The 17573-nt window shown below is 35.5% G+C and overlaps 1 protein-coding gene across 6 annotated transcripts in view; it reads left to right on the forward strand.

The window, feature by feature from the left end:
* DPY19L4 (dpy-19 like 4) overlaps positions 1-11003 on the forward strand; it is a 57993-nt gene extending 46990 nt beyond the window's left edge. For 5 of the 6 annotated variants that reach the window (XM_040625961.1, XM_040625962.1, XM_040625964.1 and 2 more), the window contains 2 exons: positions 4824-4982; positions 6621-11003. In XM_040625961.1, the coding sequence (XP_040481895.1) occupies positions 4824-4982; positions 6621-6785 (324 nt within the window). In that variant the 3' untranslated portion in view covers positions 6786-11003. The remainder of the gene's footprint in view (positions 1-4823; positions 4983-6620) is intronic. The other variant, XM_040625963.1, reaches the window with a different exon arrangement.
* The last annotated feature ends 6570 nt before the right edge of the window (positions 11004-17573 follow it).

Here is a 17573-nt window from a genome sequence, read left to right on the forward strand (position 1 = left end):
AAATTTAGACTCTAAGAATGCAGACTCTGGAATTAGAATACCTGGACTCAGATGCTACTTCTGCCATGTACTAGCTCTGTGACTTTGAACAAGTTTCTTTCTTTTTTTTTTTTTTAAGATTTAAAAAAACTTTTTTATTTAAATTCCAGTTAATTAACATATGGTGTAACATTAGTTTCAGGTGTACAGTAGTATAGTGATCCGACACTTCTAATCTGTACACCCAACATGGGGCTCTGATTTACAGCCCAAGATGAAGAGTCACATGCTGTACTGACTGAGCCAGCCAGGCCCCTCTTATTTTATTTATTTAGTTTTTGCATTTCCACAATGGCTTTTTTTTTTTAATGGAGGTATAATTGACATGTAACATCATTTTAGCTTTATGTGTACAATGTAATGATTTGGTATTTATATATACTACAGAATGGTTACCACAATAAGTCACCATACGTAGCTATAAAATTTTTTTTCTTGTAATGAGAACTTTTAAGATATACTCTTGGCAACTTTTAAATGTGCAGTACAGTGTTATTAACTGTAGTCACTATGTTCTACATTTATTTTGTAACTGGACATTTGTACCCTTTGACTCCCTTTACCCATTTTACCCACCTCCCACCCCTTACCTCTGCAGCCACCAATCTGTTCTCTGTATCTGTAGGCTTGGGTTTTTTTGGTTTTGTTTTTTAGATTCCACATATAAATGAGATCATACAGTATTTGTCTTTCTCTGTCTGAATTATTTCACTTAGCATAATATCCTCAAGGTCCATCCACACTGTTGTAAATGGCAAGATTTTATTCTTTTTTGTGGCTGAATAATTTCCTATTTATAAATACACACACACATATATGCCACATTTTCTTTATCTGTTCACTCATTCATGATCTCAGAGTCCTGGGATCAAGCCCTGCATTGGGCTCTGTGCTCAGTGGGGGATCTCCTTGAGGATTCTCTCTCTCCCTCTACTTCTGCCCCTCCCTATGCTCTCTCTTTCTCTCTCAAATAAATAAATCTTAAAAAAAAAAAAAAAGAGCTTACCACTGTTTGCTTGTTATGGTTTCAGGTCTTACATTCAAGTCTTTAATCCATTTGAGTTAATAATTTTTGTGTATTGTGTATGATAGTGTATCAGTTTCATTCTTTTTGCATGTGGCTTTGCAGTTTTCCCTGCATTGTTTATTGAAGAGATTGTCCTTTTCCAATTGTATTTTTTTGACTCCTTTGTTGTAAATTAATTGGCCATATATCTGTGGGTTTTATTTCTGGGCTATTTTGTTCCATTGATCTGTGTGTCTGTGTATCCCAATACCATACTGTTTGGGTTACTGTAGCTTTGTAATATGGTTTGCAATTAGCATAATTCCCCCAGCTTTGTTCTTTCTCAAGATTGCTCTGATTATTCAGGGTCTTCTGTGCATAGGATTGTTAGCTCTATTTCTGTGAAAAATGCCATTGGAATTTTGATAGGGATTGCATTGAATCTGTAGATTGCTTTAGGTAGTATGGACATTTTAACAATATTAATTCTTCTAATCCATGAGAATAGAATATCTTTCCTTTTATCTGTGTCGTCTACGATTTCTTTAATTTTGAGAAGTTTCTGAATCTGAATCTCAGAAGTTCTTACCTCCTAGTTGTGAGAATTAGAGATAATGCACAATGCTTGAAACATAGTAAACCTTAAATATAAGTTATTATTATGTTCTTAATTACTAATTAAATTGTATGTGTGCGTACACACACACACACACATACATGGAAACATGGAAAGTACAAAGAGGAGCTCACAAGCAGAAACAATCAGGTCTGCATACAAAAATCCCAAATCTTCATAAAGGGCATTCCATTGATCTGGGCTTTGAAGGACTAGTAGAAACTTGTTTGGAAAAAGAATGCATATGATTCCAGGCTGAAAAAGTAACATGAGCTATGAAATTTGTATAGCCATGAAACTAGAAAATAAAATGAGACCAAATTCTAAAGGACATGGACTGTCATGCTGAGGAATTTAGACTAACCCTTGGAGGCATTTGGGAGTTATCAAAGACCTTTAATAAGCCTGGGAATGGAATGCTTAGATCTGTTTTAGAGAGTTAATTATGGTCAGAGCAGAAAACAGATTGAAGCAGGGAGAGGTCAGAGATGAAGAGATGCCTGCCTGGCAGTGATTTACCTGAGAGACAACAGCTGCCTTTGACTACTATTTGCTGTACTTTGAAAGGGTAGAGTCGCCAAGACAGAATGTATATAGCATATCCCTGAACTTTATGTTTTGTGGATTTCTTTGTTGTCTTATGATTAGTCTTTTCCTAATATAGAATTTCAGAATCATTTATAATTAGGTTAAACTTTTAATTAGGTTCTAATTAAATTTAAACATTTTAGAGTTTTATGTTTTATGTGACTGGACTATGAGAATAGGAACCATGTTTTTTTTTTCAAAACGTTGTCTTTTTCTGTGGTGTCTAGTACATAGCAAGTGCTGAATAAATTTGTTGTTACACTAAAATTCAGATTGAACTCTATAAATGAGACCATATAATTTGAATTAGATACTATCTATAATTCATGATATGTGACTAATCTTTGTATAATCTCCTAGGCCAGTGATTCTCAAACCTGGGACTATTATGCAATGTCTGGAGACATTTTGATTGTCACAACTATAGGAGGAATTCCCCAGGCGGTTAGTGGGTAGGGACCAGGAATACTGCTGGACATCCCAACAATATACCAAACAGTCTTTCTCTGTCCCAGCAAAGAATTATGTAGCCCAAAATGTCAGTAGTGCTAAGATTAAGAAACCCTATCTATTAGTAATGTTATTGCCATTGCAAAGAGGTGGTTTTTTTAATGCCCCGTGAGTATGTTAAAGTTTCTCAAAATTTAAAAATAAATAAAAATATATGTGAAAAACAATAAATAGATATAGGCTGGACAAAACTATTTCCATTGAAATGTATTTAAAAATAAAATGAGGGAGACACTTCCTCTTGGTTTATTAGCATTCTGTGTAGCACAGAATATTCAGGTGAGTATCTCTCTCATATTAGTGAACATTGGACCTCAAGGTGCTGGATAGACAGCAACCATAACATGCAGTGGGAGGCTGCTGAGTATCAAAGAGGTGGGGATGTTGTCCAATCTAGATTTCAAATCTCAGTATTCTTAGGACATATGGTATGTGGTACTTTGGGCTTAACATTTGTGATTTTATTATTTTCTGAAGGGTAGCAAGAGCTTGTCCAATGTTAGCATTTCAGAAAAACTGAAAAACCTTATTATTTAATAAGATCCAGAACTTACTATCTAATAAGGTCAGCAGAATTGTAATGAAAAACACCATGGAATCAAGACATGAGTTTTATTTTATTTTATTTTATTTTATTTTATTTTATCTTATCTATTTATTTTAAAGATTTTATTTATTTATTTGACAGAGAAAAAGAGAGAGCACAAGCAGGGGGAGCAGCAGAGGGAGAGGGAGAAGCAGGCTCTCTGCTGAGCAGGGAGCATGTTGCAGGGCTCAATCCCAGGACCCTGGTATCTTGACCTAAGCTGAAGGCAGATGCTTAAACGACTGAGCCACCCACACACCCCAAGACATGAGTTTTAAGTATTCTTGCTCATTCAGTATTTTGTGACAGTGGTCAAATTATGTTTAACCTTGTTGATTTTCTCTCATATATAAATGAATATAAAATACTCTGTACATGTTAATAAAAATTGTAGGAACTATTATAACTCAATAATAAAAAGAAAAGCCAATTAGAGAGTGAGCAAACCCATTTGCAGCAATGCGGATGAATCTCGAAGGCATTATGCTTAGTGAAAGAAGTCAGATAAAGACAAATAACTGTATGATATCCCTTATATATGGAATCTGAAAAAGCCAAACTCATAGAAACAGCCAAAAACATAGAAACATAGAAATAGTAGAGTCATGGTTACCAGGGGCTGGAGGGTAGGGGAATGGGGAGATATTGGTCTAAGTGTACAAACTTCCAGTTATCAGATAAATAAGTTCTGGGGATCTAATGTACAATATGGTGATTATAGTTAACAATACTGTATTACGTACCTGAAAGTTGCTAAGAGAGTAAATCTTAAATGTTCTCAGGGGCGCCTGGGTGGCACAGCGGTTAAGCGTCTGCCTTCGGCTCAGGGCGTGATCCCGGCGTTATGGGATCGAGCCCCACATCAGGCTCTTCTGCTGTGAGCCTGCTTCTTCCTCTCCCACTCCCCCTGCTTGTGTTCCCTCTCTCGCTGGCTGTCTCTATCTCTGTCGAATAAATAAATAAAATCTTTAAAAAAAAAAAATCTCATCAAAAAAAAAAAAGAAATGATAATTATGTGACACAATGGAGGTACCAGCTAATATTATGGTGGTAATCATTTTGCAACATTTAGGTGTGTCAAATCAATACATTGTACACCTTAAACTTGCAAAATGTTGTTTGTCAATTATACCTTAATATATCTGGGGGGAAGATGGCCAGAGGACTTGAATGGATGTTTCTCCAAAGAAGATATACAGTGGACAATGAATGAATTATGAATGTAAGCTTCTTCCATCCAAGTACTAACCAGGCCTGACCCTGCTTAGCTTCCGAGATCAGACGAGATCGGGCGCGTTCAGGGTGGTATGGCCGTAGACTGGATATAAGCTTCTTGAGGGCAGGAATCCAGTCTTAGTGAATATCTTTATTTTCCATAGATAGTGCTTAATACTAAATCATAGTAAATGCTCAGTGTATAGTTTCAAATAACAAGTTTTAAATGTTTTTAAATTACTGTTTTAATTATATTCTTTCAGATCTATCAAATCTATTCAAAGCGATCTGCTGAGGATATTTATAAAATACTGACATCCTACAAAGCTAATTACCTAATTGTAGAGGATGCTATCTGCAATGAGGTGGGAACCATGAGAGGCTGTAGGGTTAAAGATTTATTAGACATTGCAAATGGCCACGTAAGTAACCAGTTGAGAAGTTAAATCTTTTTGAGAAAAATGAGTTTTTAAAACTTTTACTCATCAAACTTTATTTCTAGAACTTAACTAAGAATATAATTAAAAGTTATAACCAGTGGGGGAGTGCATTAAAAGTAGTTTGAGGTATTTTTTCAATGTACAAAAGAAAATTTGGGCATTTTTGCAGAAAAAAAATAATTTTACCAATACCTGGGTTCCTTTTTCATTGCCTGTACTTGTTCGTGTTCCACATTTATGTACAAAAGATGGCATAATTTGATTTGAATGATGATTTTATTGTACCTTATTATAATAATTTAAAGAGCAACTGGTTACAATGTTACATTATTATGTTGAGAATTTTCTGATAATTTGATTCATAGCTAGAAAAATTGCTTACTAAATTATCACAGTCCCTGACAACCACAAAAATTAGTGTATTCAGAGCTACTCTGGTTTTTAGGATGTGGCTGTATTTTAATTTTTCATTGATTTTGGCTGTTTTACCAAGCTTTTTTACCTCTCAGCCTACAATGTGTACATTATATATCTGACAACTAAAAGAAAGGGAAGTTTGTGTATCTGGTAATTAGTGTTGTCTGGAATGGGTGCCTTTACTCCTGGGAGAGTTGGAGTTGGAGGACCTTAGAAGAATTTCAGTTCAGCCATTCTGAGTTGACACGCATGTTCTGTTCAGGTTGCAGCCAAGATTTTTTCTGTCTCTTCCTAAATAATAAGCTCTTTCTCTTATTGTCACAGACCAGCTTGCAGGTGAGAAATTAGTTTTTATGATTTCCACCTTTGTCTTTCTTCATGACCCCTTAATCCTGTAATATAAACATATTCTGTGTTCTGCTGTGTGTATTTTGAATTTTCTCTCTTGGTACTTGATATCTGTGATCTTTGGCTTAATTGGTGACAGAATGGAATTTTATTAACATCAGGTATTCTGTAATTACTGCTGTGTTTCTACCTGCTCTCTGGAGCCTTTTAATTCTGATCTTGGCTATCTTTCTGCTCCATTTTAAAGATCAAATTATTTCTTCTTTCATGTAATAACCAGGTGTGGACTTAAAGCTACTCCATCCTTTTACTCTAAAAGTTGGTTCTCTGACATCTTTCCTAAGTTTTAGAAGAATGTTTAATGTTTTAGTATAGAAAACCCTTCAAGCTAGTTAAGCTATCTTAGTGAACATCATTAAGGTGAGAATGTAAATGTTTGCACCGGATAAGTCTCAAAGACTTGCTTACTAGATAATTGTGAGTCATTTCTACATAAGGAGAAGACTTGGAATATATATTAAGAATACGTCCATTTCTCATTCTTAGTAAGCTCCATAATAAGTCAGAGGAATGATACTGAACTAGGGAGACAGTCTTCTGTATTTGAGGATTTGAAAATCTTTTTTGAATATCAGAAACACTTTATACTGGTCTCAATCTCAAGGGGAAGCTGAAGAGTTTAATGGAGATGGTGACTCTCTTATAAGGAAGGCTCTAGATTTGCTAAACAATGTGAGATAGTCCATGTGTAGCAGTGATGTATTTTTTATATAAATACAGTCATTTGTACATTGATTGTATTTCTCCTATAAACTTAATAGCCTTTCTAATACTGTGTTTCATATCTTTTGATAGGTGGTTTGTGAAGAAGGTGACAAGTTAACCTACTCAAAATACGGGCGGTTTTGTCATGAGGTCAAAATTAACTATTCTCCATATGTGAATTATTTCACTAGAGTATACTGGAACAGATCGTACTTTGTATATAAAATCAACACTGTGATATCCTTTCAGTCTTGAAAGACAGCAGGGCGTTCATTTCAAAGACTTATGTCACTTGAAGTAAAATGTGATTTTCTTCTTACCTACATGGTGTCTTCTAGAAATCGGAGTATGGACATTTGAAATGTTGCTGCTGCTTTTCCCTCTTGCTGTTAACTGGATTCAGAGATCTGCAGGGAATAGAACATCAAGCATTACTGTCCTTTGGTAAAATGTCAAATCTGCCGCTCTGTAATATTCTGGTCAGGTGTTTTCCTATCATTACATGGTCTTTAAAGACTGTCTTCTCATTATCTTCTCAACTGTTATAAAATTGTCCTCATAAATCTTCATTCTGTCATAACATAGGTCTTGAATTTGAATATGTTCAACGTCAAAGTATATTTCTCAAACATAATATTTAATAAATATGTCATTTAATGTCATATAATTATAGCCTAGAAAGAAGGAACTCTTCTTACCCTCAAGGCAGTTTCTGAAAGTATTTCTTGGTTTATAATAGAATTGAAATATTACAATAAAAACTAATTTAAATGTTAGCTGAAAATATGTGACATTTAAATTAAAATTTGTAAATTGTATAAAGGAATGTGATTTTGAAGGATATACATAAAGATATATCCAGATTTTCCATGATACTGCTCTCATCATCTGCTGCTTATATAACTGTGCACTTTCTTAGTAAAATATGGTTTATGATATTGCATTTTATTATTTTACAACTATTAAGTGGTTAACTTTTTTCACTTACACCCATAAATGTAATACCAATTTAATCATGATAAAACAGTAACCCTTGTTACCTAAATATTTTTAAAAACAGATATTTAAAAGAATGTTCAGGTTTTTAAAAGATATGGAATGGGGTATACAGTCTATTCACATATTTTCTACTGAAGTAGTAAGTGAAAAATTAAATCTTTATCAGAATAAGAATATTCTGATATTAATGACTAAAATGACATAACACTAAGATGAACAATTTCTGGGGATGGGGCAGATGCTATTAAAAATACTTCTGCATAGAGGTATGTTTATTATAAAACACAAATGCTATGATTTATGAAACTATGGTACAGTTTTCAACATTAAGAACAAAATGACAATTATAATAAAATTCACAACATAGTTTCACAACCAAATGCTACGTTCCTTTAGGTTAAGTGTTTTCATATTTTTAATCATTTTGTAAAAGAAATTCTTAAATGATTAGTCGGGCTGTATAAAGAGATTTGGGATGGATGTATCATTTTAATAAGACAGGATGCATGTTTAGTTTTACCTTATACATATGTTTAGTGAACAGATTTTTTGAATTTTTACTTGTTAGAGTGCTGTAAAAATTTCAACTTCAGTGCTCTAAATTACTACACTAGAAGGGAGCATCTTTTCATTATCTTTATCTTCTATATATATATACATATATACCATATATGTATATATATATATGGTTTGCTTGTTTGTTTGTAAGTATAAAAGCACTTGCATTCTTAGACTAGCTCTAAGAAATTTTGCTTTTTTGGAGCTTCAGAATAATTGATGGCAATGTCATATATCTGGTATACTAGTTTTATTGGTTCTCATTTCATGCTTTTTATATAATTTTTAATAATTATATTAACATAGTTGAAGGCAGGGCATTTCAGGTTCTGTATACATCTTAATAGTGAGTCACTAGTATTTAGCTGCAAGCCTTATGAAAATATTACTGTGGAGGCACCTGGGTGGCTCAGTCAGTTAAGTGTCTGCCTTCAGCTTAGGTCGTGATCCCAGGGTCCTGGGATCGAGCCCCGCGTTGGGCTCCCTGCTCAACAGGGAGTCTGCTTTTCCCTCTCCCTCTGCTGCTCCCCCTGCTTGTGCTCTCTCTCTCTCTTTCTCAAATAAATACATAAAATTGTTAAAAAAAAAAAAAAATTACTGTGGTTACCTAAGTATACAGCGAATAGTCTCCTGGTAGTCCTTGTGATAAGAGCATGTAAAACAATGCAATTTCAAAGTCAGCTTGCATATTTTGAAAGGAAGGTAGAATAACCTATGTAGCATGAGATATTTAATTGAATTTTTATTGATTTATATTATGATCATATATGCTGAATTAGTTTTGATGTGTGTTTTTTGTTTTTGGCTTTCAACATATACATATTAGTAAATTGCTTTTGCTTCTGTCAACTTATTAAATAGATTTGGAGAAACTTAATTTTTTAAATGAGAAATTTTTCAGTCAGCATCAGTTGAAAAGGAAAATATAAATAGCTTTATTATAGAAGTAATAATATTGGATATGAGAGATTGGCTTACTTGCTTCTGTTTTAACTGTAGTTAAAACAGTAGCAGTAGAAAACTTTGAGGAGCATTTAATTAATTTTCTTGCTTATTTGTAGAATAACAAATTATTAAAAATTCTTTAATTACATTTGGGTAACTTACAGTTGTTGGATTTGACAATGAAAATCTATGGAAGGAGCAAAGTTTATGGTTTTAGGATGGAAGGAATTTCTCAAAGAAATACAAAACATACTTTGCCCTTGATGTTGCAGGACCATTGAAATAAGTGCCTTAACTTCTGTTTACTTTTTATTTTTCAAAAAATATTATGGACTTTTTTCTTTTCTGTAATAAGATTTTGGTATCTTTTTCCTCATCATTAAGCACAGAGAAAAACTCCTCACTATGCTATTTTCAGTATTAACTTTAATTCATTAATAAGCAAATCTTTGGTAATGGTACCAGGGGGATTTCTAGCCTGCTAAATTAATTTATTTAGCTTCCCAAATGCCAAACAGTCCAACAAATAAAACTTAATTGATAAGGTATATGATATTGACTCTGTGCTGGTTTATATTTTTTTCCAACTTTGGCACCTGTAACTTGGTGCTTTTTGTTAGACTAGTAGGGTTTTACAGCCTACGGAGTATGCACTGTACTTCATAACTAACTTTTTTCTTCATTACTTTTTGTGTACATAGACCACACGTTTTTTCAGGGCATTAACCCAAACCGCCAGTAGCCTCACTGTTGTGGCACTCTTCCATGTACTCCAGATCGATTCAAGGAGAAGCAGAAATGGAGGTCAAAGTGTGTTACAGGTTGGGGCTGGAAAATATGCTTTAAAAAAGTAGGTTATTAATTTCTCGAAGGACACAGTGAATAGCCATCTTACTAAACTGTTTTGTTTTTGAAAAATCGCTTGTTTTTTGGCCCTTTCTATTTTTGAACTGTTAAAACATTTTATTGCCTTTAGTAGATAGATAAAAGTAGTGCCTCTCTTTATAAAATTGTTGGGGTTTCTAAAACGTGTATGTAAGTCAATTTTTTTGGTAAATTTATTTTAAATGCATGAATATTTAAAGATCACGTGTTATGAATTATTCTGTGTATTTAAGAATCTTTTGTAAAGCAAATAACTACTTCCTAATTTACATCCCAATATATTCTCTCTTCATTTGTCCACTTTTTAAAATATATAGTCTCTATTGTTGCTATTTGCTAATAGTTTTAGATCCCAATATGTATTAAAATTATAATTTTGAAGAGTTGCAAGTAAAATTGAACAATTTCTTATTAAAATAATAGCTCATTAACTTTTTGAATGTTTAGAGTTAATAAAATTAGATGTGAGAATTGCAAAGAATATATTTGACTCAACTATTTTCCATCCACTAAGGTTTCTAAACATTATACTTACTTGTTTTCTGTAATAAAAAGGGTCATTTAAGCACCAGATTTGCCAAATTTACATAAAGTCATCTTTGAATCGTTTGCTTATATCCCTTAGAATTTGCAGCATTTTACCTGACTTCTACGTGCAGTTCTATGAGAGATATACTGAACATCTGGCCACAATATTTAGTGGATTAATGGTATCAGATAGAAACATGGCATTCCAAACTTCTAGTTTGAAATATCTCATGAACAACTTTTTTATATTTTGAGTGAATAGCTTTGTACAGCTATTTAGCAAAAATGAATATAGCTGCTTTTATGTACATTGACTTCTGAATCATATCTGTAACAGTGTATAACAGATTAAATGTGTTCCTCCTGAACTAAAGTTATGTCTTTGCAAAAGAATAAAAGTTAATTTCAATAAATACAAATCCTTTAAAAGAGTTGGGTTATACACTAGTTTACTTCAGATTTTGTAACATTAAGTGTACTTTTATTAAGAATGAAATTATTTCATGCTTAATTACACTCCTTGTTTTGTTTCTATAATAAAACTTTTTAGAATTTTAAGTTGTCTTGTATTTATATATATGTATCTTTTTTGTTGTAGCTTTAATGAGACATAATTTAAAAACCAATCAATTCACCCATTTAAAGTGTACAATTTGACGGTTTTTAGTATACTGAGTTGTGCGTTTATCACCATGATTAATTTTGGAACATTTTTATCACCCCAGAAAGAAACCCCATACTTTTTGGCTGTCGTCCCTAACCACTCTATCCTTAGGCAACTCTTACTAATATATTTTTCTGTGTCTGTATTTGCCTGTTTGGACATTTCACATAGATGGAATCATGATATATGGTCTTTTGTGACTGGCTTCTTTCATTTAGCATAACGTTTTCAAAGTTCATTCATGTTGTTGTATGTATCTTTTTTATTGCCAAGTAATATTCCATTGTATGGACGTACCACATTTTGCTTATCCGTTCATCATTTGGTGGATGTTTAGGTTTCCACTTTTTGGCTATCATGAACAATGCTGCTATGAACATTTGTGTACAAATATTTGGGTGGATATAGGTTTTCATTTTGCTTGAGTATATGTCTAGGAGTAGAATTTTTGGGTTATATGATAACTATGGTAACTGAGGAACTGCCAGACTGATTTTCAAAATGGCTGTACCACTTTAACAATCCCTGCAGCAATGTGTGAGGTTTCCAATTTCTCCCTGTCCTTGTCAACACTTGCTTATTACCTTGCTTCTTGATTGTAGCCATCCTCGTGGATGTGAGTGGTATATTATTGTGGTTTTCATCCACATTTCCATTATGGCTAATGATGTCGAACATCTTTTTATGTGCTTACTGGCCATTTGTATATTTTCTTTGGAGTAATGTTCATTCAAATTCTTTGCCCATTTTTTAAAAAATTGGGTTGTCTTTTTATTATTGAATTGTAAGGCTCTTTATATATTCTAGATCTAAGTCGCTCGTAAGATACATGATTTGGAAATATTTCCTTCCATTCTTTGGGTTTGCTTCACTTCTTTGATAGCTTCCTGGATAGTGTCCTTTGAAGCACAAATGCTTTTAATTTAGATTGTATTGTTAATCACATTTGATATTATTGAGATAGCATTTTAAAAAACTATTTATTTTAGAGAGCAGAAGAGGAGGGGCCAAGAGAGAGGGAGAAAGAGAATCTCAGGCAGACACTCTGCAGAGCATGGAGCCTGATCATGACCTGAGCTGAAATCAAGAGTTGGATGCTAAGTGACTGAGCCCCCCAGGCGCCCCGATATAGCGTTTTTACTGTGATGTGTTTGACATAGATCTACATGTATCCTACTTGGAGTTTGTTGAGCTTCTTAGTTATATACATTAAGACTTTTCTTTAAATCAAATTTGCAACTTCTTATACATTCCTATTTTACATATGTTGGTGTGTTTAATGGTGTCCCACATTTTTCTGAGGCTCTGTTCTATTTTCTTCAAGGTTTTTCTTTGTTCTTTGAATTGCATAATCTCTATCTATCTTCAAGTTTGCTAGTTCTGTCAGTTCAAATCTACTTTTGAACCTTTCTGAATTTCCATTTGTGTGTGTGTATGCTTTCGCGCACGTGCCTGTACCATTTTTATCTCTCTTGATGTTCTCTGTTTATAGTGACTGGATATTGGTCTCCCTCCCGTCCCCTGGAGCCTATTACTAGAGTTGGCTGTTTATTTCCTTAGTTTTGGCTGGACTGTTTTAGTGGTGTCTGTTTCCTCCACATTATGGCACCTCTGATGTGGGTCCTCAGACATCCCTGCCTTGAGCCTGTACGTAATCACCGTGGGGTGACAGTGGCTTTAGCAGGGCTCCTTACTGTCTCTTTCCTTGATCTTATTCAGCCGTGAAACTCCACTAGCGTCCACTGATTGTTGTTTTCAACAATCCCCTGGGGCATAAATTGCTGCACAACCTGATCCAATTAAATCCTGTCTACTTCGAAGGGATAGTTTTGGGGGGGGGGCAATGATTGTGGTTTGTTCTAATGCCAAGAGGGCTCTTCTTTGCTGTCTCCCTGCTTGCCTCTGGTAAACTGTGTGGGCTATGATTTAGCTTGTATCTTTTACGAAGCTACCAGCTTCTTCTTAATTGCTTTCCACCACAATTTTTGTTGTGCCCTTAAGTTTGAACTTCCCTATACTCTGTTTCAGATAAAGGCAGTTCTTTTGGAGATAGCTGTGCAGCTCTCTGTTTTACATCCTGGTTTTCTCTGTAGGCAAAAATTACCGAGCCCCAGCTCTGGAGCTGGGAGTGGAGGCAGAGTTACGTGTCTACATGGCGCTCCTACAGTAGGAGCAGGCTTCGGCGTGGAGATGATGCCCTCCCTGGTCTTGCCGGGGCTCTCCCGATGCGGAACCTTCACCCTACAAATTAGCTGGGATAAGAATGACCAGCGTACCATGCCTGAGATAGTGTCTCCTCTTAAGAGCGTGGCTGGTTGTGATGAGAGAAAAACTCTTTAAAGGCCTAGTACACAAGGGAAACCATCTTAGATTTCTTTCTAAGTCAACATGACTGTACATAAACTTTGGTCTGTGGCCCAGCACATATGTATTGTACATCTGCTTTGTGAGTGAGTAGCGTAAAGGAAAACCATCTTGTCCTTGACATACCTATGGTCAGTGTTACCAGTCCCTGCATTCCTTTATAGTAAAACTTGTGATTCCTGCTTGTATGGTAATCTGTCATCTTTTGAGCTTTTATAAGATGTGAAAAAGTGTATAACCCTGTGAAAACTGTTCATTTTCAAGAACACTTTTTTTTTTTTTTTTAAGAATTTAAGTAATTTCTGCACCCAGCGTGGGGCTCCGATCCACAACCCGGGTGATCAAGAGTTGCACACGCCACTGACTGAGCCAGCCAGGGGCCCCCAGAACACTTTTTTCTCTGTGAGGAGTGTTTCCTGGGCAGCTGTCCTGACTTGGGCTCTGATAAAACTCTCTTTTTTCCTTTTAGAGATTCTAAAAGGTTTGTTCAGATTGTGTTGACAGGTGAAAGAAGGTAACTCCTCACCTCTTGGCCTCACTTGCTTGGAATTTAGCCTTTGCAACACATGGCTGGGAGAAGTGGGAAATTCTGGTGGCTGCCTCTCCCAGGAAGATCCTGTAGCCCTCAATGGGGCACGGAGTGGGAGAGGTAGCCCTGTATTCCTGGCTGTACTGGAGTGGATTTGCCATCATGCTGAGCTGGGGGGGAGGGGTGGATAGCGGTTCAAATGCCACGTGGGTTCAAATGCTATAGACTGGCTGTTCTTACTCAGCTTTAGTAGATTTTTTTGAATAAATATTTCTTCACTTGCCATATGCCCTTAGGTGAATTTCCAGAGATTTTTAAGTGGTTGTTTTTAAAAAAAATAATTGTCACCATTTAGGCTTGTTTCATGAGAGCTCTTCACACTGCCGTTCCAGATGTGAGACTGTGTCCATGAACTTTAAGGCTATTGATGACTGGGAAAAAATTTAGCTGATCATTTACAATACTTATTAATTGGGTTTCTTTTTGGTAGTATCATTGGTAAGGAAATAGAATTAATTAACAGTTACTACTTACCTGAAAAATTATGACTAGGGCTGTTGAAATGAAGGACTGGCTATTTGTCAATCTGATAAACTACATGTCAAAACAATGAACAAGGCTCAAGTAACCACTGCAAATATTCAGTTATAATCCTATTTAGTGGTTTTTATAACCACAGTGACAAAATACAGTGAAATTAGGAAAATGTTTACCCCATAGGGTAATTGGTGAGAAATAAAAATTTGATACCAAGTAAAACATTTTCAATTCCTGCCAGGAAGGAGGTGTTTGTAAATTTCAGGTGAATATCAAGTCTGGCCCAGTGCCTGGTACATAGCAATGTTAGCACTTTCACAGCGCTTATTCAGTATTGTCTTTTTCCTTTTCTTTTTTTTTAAATTTAATTTATTTGACAGAGAGTGACACAGCAAGAGAGGGAACACAAGCAGGGGGAGTGGGAGAGGGAGAAGCAGGCTTTCTGCTGAGCAGGGAGACCAATGCCGGGGCTCGATCCCAGGACCCTGGAATCATGACCTGAGCCGAAGGCAGATGCTTAATGACTGAGCCACCCAGGTGCCCTCAGTATTATCTTTTAAAATCATTGAATCGGGGTACCTGGGTAGCTCAGTTGATTAAGCATCTGTCTTTGGGTCAGTCATGATCTGCGGTCCTGGGATCGAGCACCACATCGGGCTCCCTGCTCAGGGGGGTGTCTGCCTCTCCCTCTGCCCCTCCCCCTGCTTGTCCTCTCTCTCTCTCTCTCTCTCAAATAAATAAAATCTTTTTAAAAATAAAATCATTGAATATTACATTAGAAATTAATTCTTCAAAAGTTAACCCCAAAGGTTGGCTTATTAAATTAAATGAAATCTAAGTATACTGGACAAAGTAACTAGCAATAATAAGTCCATCAAAGACTTTCTCCATTTTTGTTACAGTATTTTTGATCTCTAGTATTTCTTGTTTTTTTCTTAAGGTTTCCATCTCTCTGCTTACATTGCTCATCTGTTCTTGCATGCTGTCCATCCATTAGAGCCCTTAGCATATTAATCATAGTTGTTTTAAATTCTTTTATATTATAGATAATTCCAACATCCCTGCTATGTCTGATTCTGATGCTTGCTATGTCTCATCAAATAGTGTTGTTTGCCTTTTGGTATGTCTTGTAATTTTTTCTTGATAGGCAGGCATAGTCTGGGAAAAAGGAATTGCTATAAATAAGCTTTTAGTAATGTAGTGGTAACGTGTGGGGGAAGGGGAAGCATGCTACAGTCCTATGATCAGGTCCTGGACTCTTAGTGAGCCCGTGCCTCTAGACTGTGAACTTCACAAGTGCTCCTCATTCTTCTCCCTGTGGGTGGCACAGGATGGCTAGCATGGGCTAGGGTTGGTTATTTACCTTCTCCCAAGTCAGTTTAGGCTCTGAGAAAGCCCTAGCTGTTAAGCTCTGGTTTAATAGTTTCTCTTTAGGGCAGAATTCTTCGTATAATTTTGGATAGCAGTGCTTCATCCATCTTTTGCAAATATTTTCTCCCAGTCTGTGGCTTGTCTTCTCATTTTCTTGACATTGCCTTTCACAGAACAAAAGTTTTTAATTTCAGTGAAATTCAGCCTATCAGCTATGACTTTCATGGATCGTGCCTTTGGTATTTTATCTAAAAAGTCATCACCACATCCAAGGTCATCTAGATATTCTCCTGTGTTATCTCCTACGTGTTTTATAATTTTGTGTTTTACACTCAGGCCTATGGTCCATTTCAAGTTAATTTTTGTGACGTATGTAAAGTCTGTGTCTAGGTTTGGTGTTTTTGTTTGTTGCATGTGGATGTCCAGCACCATTTGTTGAAACAGCTATCTTTGCTCTATTGAATTGTCTTGGCTCTGTTGTCAAAGATCGGTTGCCTGTATCTACGTGGGTCTCTATTGTGTCCCATTGATCTATTTGTCTATTCTTTCACCAATACCACCCTGTCTTAATTACTATAACATTATAGCTTTAAGGGGCTTTAGGAAGACAGAAAAAGATAGCCAGGAAAAACAAGAATCACACCATGAAACTATTTAGAACAAATCTTACTGCCTCTGCTTGGACCTGAGGTCACATGCAGCGTTCTAGATGGGAACTGGAGAATGTAGACTTTAGCTTTCCTACAGAAAAGAAGCCAATAGTGGGTCTTTGGGGTGAGTGATGATAGCCGGTTTATTATATGTGCCACAAGGATGACCCAATTTTTAATAATTATGCATACAGTTGAATAGAAGAAGACGGGAAGGATATGCAGGCTTTCCTTGCTTTGACATACACTGATGTCAGCAACCATGGTTTAGTTAACACCAGTCCTCCAGCAACACAATTCAAATTTTAGTTACCGTGGTACAGTAACTGTAATCATATAAAGTACAACCTTCACTGCCAGTTCTTTGGTCCACAAGGTACTATGTGAATAACAGATACATGTCATGATCACTTCTTTCAAAATCTGTGATTGGTAACTGCACATCTGTTTTCCAGTTCACAGACAGCAAAGCCCATGATGATGTCGCCTTCGTGTCTCCCTTTTGAGTGATAAACCCAAGTGACATCTTACAAAAACGGGTAATTGAAAGAGGGAATTAGCCAAAGAAAGATAAAAGTACACCAAAGAGAAAGCGATAATGTTTGAATGAAATTTGAACCAAGTGTAAATAAAGTTATAGAATAAATGCCTGCCCTTGGATATATCAGCCCTGCCACTATTCAGTGATTCCAGATATGCCACCAAAGGGGCTTTGTGAATATACTGATATGAGAAAAAATGAATACGTCCCAGAGGAAGTCACACTAACAACAAAACTTAAGACTAAAGGAATTCTCAGAGATCTTTCATGACATTGAAAACACTAAAGATAAAATTATGAAAGCTGATCTGAGCTTAGAAAGGATTATGAGAATTTGCCAAGACAGAGAACATGTGCTTGCTCCGAATCACGAGTTATATGAGAAGAAGGCAAGTACTGCTGAAACTACTTTTGGTAAGTTTTTTATGGAGAAATAAAATACTTTAATACCCAAAGTTTTTAGTGTTTAAAT

The sequence above is a fragment of the Ursus maritimus genome, unplaced genomic scaffold (assembly GCF_017311325.1).
Source record: "Ursus maritimus isolate PB19 unplaced genomic scaffold, ASM1731132v1 scaffold_9, whole genome shotgun sequence".
Lineage (NCBI taxonomy): Eukaryota > Metazoa > Chordata > Mammalia > Carnivora > Ursidae > Ursus > Ursus maritimus.